Here is a 6,000-nt window from a genome sequence, read left to right as displayed (position 1 = left end):
CTAACTCCAAAATAGCTTAGAAAAACGTAAAAAAAAAAATTAAAAACTGAATTAGCTAAAACAGTTAGCATATAGCTGGAATATTAGCTAAACTCAAAAATAACCTAAAAATCTTAGTAAATGCCAAATAGTTCAAAAAGCTATCAGAATGACAATTTTTAAAAGCGTAACTTTTAAAGATAAATATGAAAAAGTAAAAGGCAGGAATATTATTCCAGAATAAATCTACTTAAATCTTAAATAACTTTCAAAATGTTACTTTGCATAAAAAAATATTTTGTCAAAATTAAACAATTTAGAAATGAGGGGAAGATAACATCGGGCCATTAATAACAATAAAATAAAATGATTTAGAGGGCCGGATACAATTACCCGGAGTCCCGGATCTGGCCCTCCGGGCCTTGACTTTGACACATGTGACTCAGTTTAAAAATCTAACAATAAATGATAAAATTTAATGAATAATCCTAAATTCTTAGCATTTTTCCTCAAAGCCAAAGAGCCACAATGAAGGAATAAAGAGGTTTTTATAGTTTTTACACCTGCCAAACAAAGTAAACTATCCAAGAACACGTGTTTATAATGTAAAAACTTTGTGTTAAAGTTCTGTTTTAATATTTAGTCTCTTGAACTTTTTTGGAGAATTAATTAAATGAACCTAGATTAGAAGTCAAAGCTTTGCTTCAGTTTGAGTTTTTCCTAGATTTACCCCTGAGGATCTCGTAAGGACACCAGTGAAGTTTGTATGTGTGGTGGGGGGGGTAGAGCAGGTATGTCTGGAATCTTCTACTTTCTCCCTCTAGCTGGTAAAAAAGAAGGTGGTCCAACCAGACAGACATACAAGGCTGTATTTTAGCAAACAGCCACACATCGATAAAATGCCTTCAACTTCTTTTTACATTTTCATTAAAAAAAATAGATAAAATTAGTGAGACTAGCTAAGACGTTGAAGGACTGGCAGCAACTTTATTTGTTTTTTCCCCTAACAGAAGACATCCACAGAGGTGTGGGGGGGGGGGCACGGAGAGTGGAAATGTACTGAGTTTATAGACCTAAGAGGAGGGAGAGAAGCCCAAATCTGACTGGGACCTTACATTAACTGTGTACATAAACAGAAATGCATATTACTTTGCAAACCGAATAGCATGTCTGTGACATAACAGGTGCCTGTATATATAGAAAAAGAACTGCAGCAGATTGAAACCGTACCTTTACTGATCCAAGCTTTTTGCCAGATGTGAGTTTTTTTTAATGAAGCTATAAAAGCAGAGTGGAAAATAACCGTGTAGCATGTGGAGGAAATTAGCTTTGGAAGTTCTTGTAACATAAATATATTTTACAGATTGAAGCATTTTTTTTTTTATAATGGCTTAAAAAAAGTTTTTTTTTCTACAACAGTTTTTTTTTAACAGTGACAGTGTTTTGACATGTATATGATAATAGGTTTCCCATTGATCCTTTTATTATTTTTGGATACATTTAATGCAGAGACTCAGATCGATCAACAATATTTCTTGTACACAAAAACGTACAATTTAATAGGTTTTTGTCAATAAGTTATGTGTGATAAAATGTTATTGAAACTTAAAAAGGACCCAGTCAGCAGTCAGTGGGCCCAGAATGGTGGCCCTGATTGAGTTTGTTCATGTTAGCTTAAGTGGAAATTCAGTGGATAGGCTTGCTACGCTATGCTAACCAGCTACACTGAAGCTTGCTAGCTTCATACCCTTGAGCTAGCTGAAGCGGAGCTAGCTAGCACGTTAGTCACTACAGCTGAGCTTGTTATCTTGCTACAGCGAAGCTCGCTAGCTCGATAAAGCAAAGCTCACTAGCTCCCTACAGCGAAGCTAGCTAGCACGTTAGCCCTCTACAGCAGAGATCGTTATCTTGCTACAGCGGAATGCGCTAGCTCAATAATGTGGAGCTCGCTAACTCGGTACAACGAGCACGCTACAGCAGAGCTCACTACAGTGAGGCTCGCAAACTCGGACCGCATTAGCTTACTAGAGCGGAGCTTATTGTCTTGCTACAGCAGAGCGCATTAGCTCGATACAGTGGAGCTCGCTACAGCAGAGCTTGGTAATTCAGCGCTCGTTAAAGCACAGCTCACTAGCTCACTACAGCTGAGCTTTTTGTGTTGCTACAGTGGAGCGCGCTAGCTCAATACAGCAGAGCTTGCCAACTCGTTACAGCGGAGCTAGCTAGTGCGATACAGCAGAGCTAGCTAGCTCAATACACTGAAACTCCCAGGCTCAATTCAATCAGAGAAGCTCGCTAGCTCAACACTGCAGAGCTCGATAGCTGGATACAATTGAGCGTGCTAGCTTAATACAACGGAGCTCACAAGCGAGGTCTAGAGTAGCATGCCAACCCACTGAATTCCTACTTAAGCTAATTTGAGAAAACACAGGTGGAGCCAGCACAGAAACTGTGGACAAGCCCATCGGGGCGCGCATCTTCTGCCCACTTTTAAACCATATGGGCCCCTTTGGTCTTATAGCATAGTGATAGTTAATATACCTTGGGTTCAATTCAAGGGATGGTAGAAAAAAATGCCTTTTTTTCAAGTTTTTATTCCATTATAAAAACAAAAACAGTTGAGAAAAGCTGATTGATACACCAAATTAATCTGTATGTTCATTTTCTCCTCTGCTTTTGATTCTGTGATTACCCCCCCCCCCTCACTTTCTTGTCTTTCATCGTGGCTTTGAAGGAAAGCTTCATCTTTCAGCAAAGCTCTTACTGAACGTTTCCTTGAAATCTGCAGGACAAAAGGCCGACCTCATGTTGCAATTTCAGATTTTAAGAGAGTCGTCTCCAGCCCTGATGCGTCCAATTAAAGTTAAAGTAATAAAAAAATTAATAATGCAAAAAGTTAGTGGAGAAAATCATAACTGAGGATTCAGAGGGTAAATGTGCACTATGCCAACATTTTTCACGGGAACAGCAGCTTATGTTGTTGCAGTGATCACAAAGATGGAATAGATTCACTAAAAGTTTCATATATTGAAGTGATTTTATATTTTTATGAGTCATTATTCTTCTGGGATTCTGTGACAAACTGTGGATCCAAACTCAAGGTCTAAAGAGACCAATCCTGAGAAGATAATTAACAGAAGAGACTTAGGGTTGGGCTTCACGTAGGTAAAAATTGAGTTTTTGTGCTTCGACTTTACCTATTTTTTTAGATACTAAACCAAAAATCTGATAAACTGGGGTAAATGTCCCCTTCTAAATGCCATACACAGAATCTTATTTAAGTTCAAATGCAGATTGGTACCAGTACCTATCCAGGTCCGGTACCAATCTGCATCCAGAACCAGTGCCTATCCATGTCCGGTGCCATTACTGATCCGCGTCCAGCACTGATTCGCATCCGGAACCGATACCTATCTGTGTCCTGTACCGATCCGCATCCAGAACTGGTACTTATCTGCGTCCAGTATCGTTACAGATCGGGGTCCGGTAGCTGTACTGATCCGCATCCAGAACTGGTGCCTATCTGTGTCCAGTATTGATACCGATCCATGTCTGGTAGCAGTACTGATTAGCATCTGGATCCGGTACTGATCCGGAACCGGAACTGATCCATATCCAGTACTGGTGCCTATCTGTGTCCAGTATTGTTACTGATCCGCATCTGGAAGCAGTACTGATTGTCATCCAGAACTGGTACCTATCTGCGTCCAGTACTGATCCACATCCAGAACTGGTAAATATCCGTGACCGGTACCGATCCACTTCTGGTACCGATCCATGTCTGGTACCAGTGTCTTTTCACATCCGGTGCCGATCCGCATCCGGAACTGATACTTATCCACATCTGGTACTAGTACCGATCTGTGTTCAGTATTAGATTAAGGTTAGGACACCGGTGTGGTCCACGTTACGCTCTGGAGGTTGTGGGGCTTGATTTAATTGGATAAGCCAGCACATCAAAGAACCACAAGTCAGTGACCCAGAACGTTCATTTTTAACCCAGAGGATTCTGAGCCGTGTGTCACATTTTGACACAGAATACGACGGCTCCAGCTGTCCCACCTCTCAGATTGTATCAATTTTTAAAATAATTGTATCGCTGAGTCAGCATTTTTTAGGTTGTTGGCCATTGTGTGAAACATACTTTTTTTTTTTTGTTTCCTTAATAAAAGAGATCTAAAAGTGGACTTTCTAGTGATGAAAAACCATAAGATAATAATCGTTTCCTTCAAAATAAGCTTCATCACTCAAACAATGTTTTTCTTTTTTGTACGTACACACTGAAAGAACAAAGAAAAACAGTAATACAATCATCCTTGTTTCCTCTTTACAGGTGGATCTCATGAAGAACATCAGTAAAATCCCGCCGCCGTTCCTCTACACGAGACACGTCCACTTCCTGAATTTTAGCAGGTAACAGTGCTGCAGCGACAGACGCTGATCTCCTGTGTCAGTTCTGCATAATTTTGTTTCTCTGTGTCTCAGGTTCCGGATAGAAGAGCCCGTCTACATCAACATAATCAGGGACCCCATCAACCGCTTTCTGTCCAATTATTTCTTCCGGCGCTTTGGGGACTGGAGGGGGGAGCAGAACCACCTGATCCGAACGCCGGGCATGAAGGATGATGAGAGATACCTGGTGAGATTGTTTTCTTTGTTTGATTTATTGATTGTTAAACAAAAACGGTTAAACACAAATGAGGCAACATTATAAACTCTATCAAAAAATAAATCTGGTAGATGTTGAATATTGACATATAAAGCAGTTTTTCTGTGATTTATGTCTGTCAGCAGAGGCTTTTATTGAGGCAGAACACTTTGACTCACAGTGTTTATCTCAGTATTATTTGGACCTTTTAACATTCTCCTCTTCTTATTTCCTTTCATCTCAATCACACTTCCCACAAGTCAATTTATTCCCTATAAGCTCTCTGTATCAACTCTACAGATGTTTGTGGTTTGAAATACTAATGTGCAAACTTACTATAGCTCTCAGAGAGTCTCTTTTTTGTTTTAGCTTTTAGCTAGCTCAGTTTTCATCACATCACTAGGGGACACCCCAACCAGCAACATGGCCAAGTGGGCCCCATGTGGTTTAGAAGTGGGCAGAAATGTGGGTTTGCTCACAGTTTCTGTGGTGGCCCCACCTGTGTTTGCCCGCGCTCTTGAGTGTCCACGTTGTCTCAAATGGGCACTCAGTGGTGGATAGCGTAGCATACTAGCGAGCACTGCTGCATCTAGCTAGTAAGTACAGTTGGATCTAGGGAGCATGGCTGTAGTGTGCTAGCGAGCTCCACTGTAGCATGATAGCAAGCTCCATTGTATTAAGCTAGCAAGCGCTGATGTATCGAGTTAGCGAGCTCGGCTGTAGCTTTCTAGTGTGATCCACTGTAGCAGGATAGCATGCTCTGTTGTGTTGAGCTAGCGAGCTCCACTGTATCAATCTACCGAGGTCCACTGTGTCAAACTAGCCAGCCCCACTGTATCGAGTTTGCAAGCTCTGCTGTAGCATGATAGCAAGCTCCATTGTAGTGAGCTCCGCTCTATTGAGCTAGTGGGCTCTGCTGTATCGAGCTAGCATGCTCCATTGCTTCGAGCTAGCGAAATCCATTCTATCAAGCTAGCAAGCGCCGCTGTATCAAGCTATCAAGCTCTGCTGTATTGAGCTAGCATGCTTCTCTGTGTTGAGCAAGCGAGCTCCGCTGTATCAAGCTAGCGAGCTCCGCTGTATCAAGCTAGCGAGCTCCATTCTATCGAGCTAGCGAGCTCCAATGCATCAAGTTAGCGAGCTCCGCTGTATTAAGCTATCAAGCTCCGCTGTATTAAGCTATCAAGCTCTGCTGTATTCAGCTTGCATGCTTCTCTGTATCGAGCTAGCAAGCTCCACTGTATCGAGCTAGCGAGTTATGCAGTGTCAAGCTAGCGAGCTCCGCTGCTCCGAGCTAGCGAGCTCCATTCTTTTGAGCTAGCGAGCTCCGCTGCTTCAAGCTAGCGAGCTCCGCTGCTTCGAACTAGCGAGCT

General features: G+C 41.8%; 1 protein-coding gene across 2 annotated transcripts in view; it reads left to right on the top strand.

Annotated features, from left to right (window-relative positions):
* The window catches only part of usta (uronyl 2-sulfotransferase a), a 70,301-nt gene that overhangs the window by 54,258 nt on the left and 10,043 nt on the right, over positions 1 to 6,000 (top strand). For both annotated transcript variants that reach the window (XM_024290695.2, XM_024290696.2), the window contains 2 exons: positions 4,313 to 4,392; positions 4,465 to 4,618. In XM_024290695.2, coding sequence (XP_024146463.1) covers positions 4,313 to 4,392; positions 4,465 to 4,618 — 234 coding nt within the window. The remainder of the gene's footprint in view (positions 1 to 4,312; positions 4,393 to 4,464; positions 4,619 to 6,000) is intronic.

This window comes from Oryzias melastigma, linkage group LG24, assembly GCF_002922805.2.
Source record: "Oryzias melastigma strain HK-1 linkage group LG24, ASM292280v2, whole genome shotgun sequence".
Classification (NCBI taxonomy): domain Eukaryota; kingdom Metazoa; phylum Chordata; class Actinopteri; order Beloniformes; family Adrianichthyidae; genus Oryzias; species Oryzias melastigma.
Note: the sequence above shows the minus strand (reverse complement) of the source record. Positions and strands in the feature narration are given on the sequence as shown.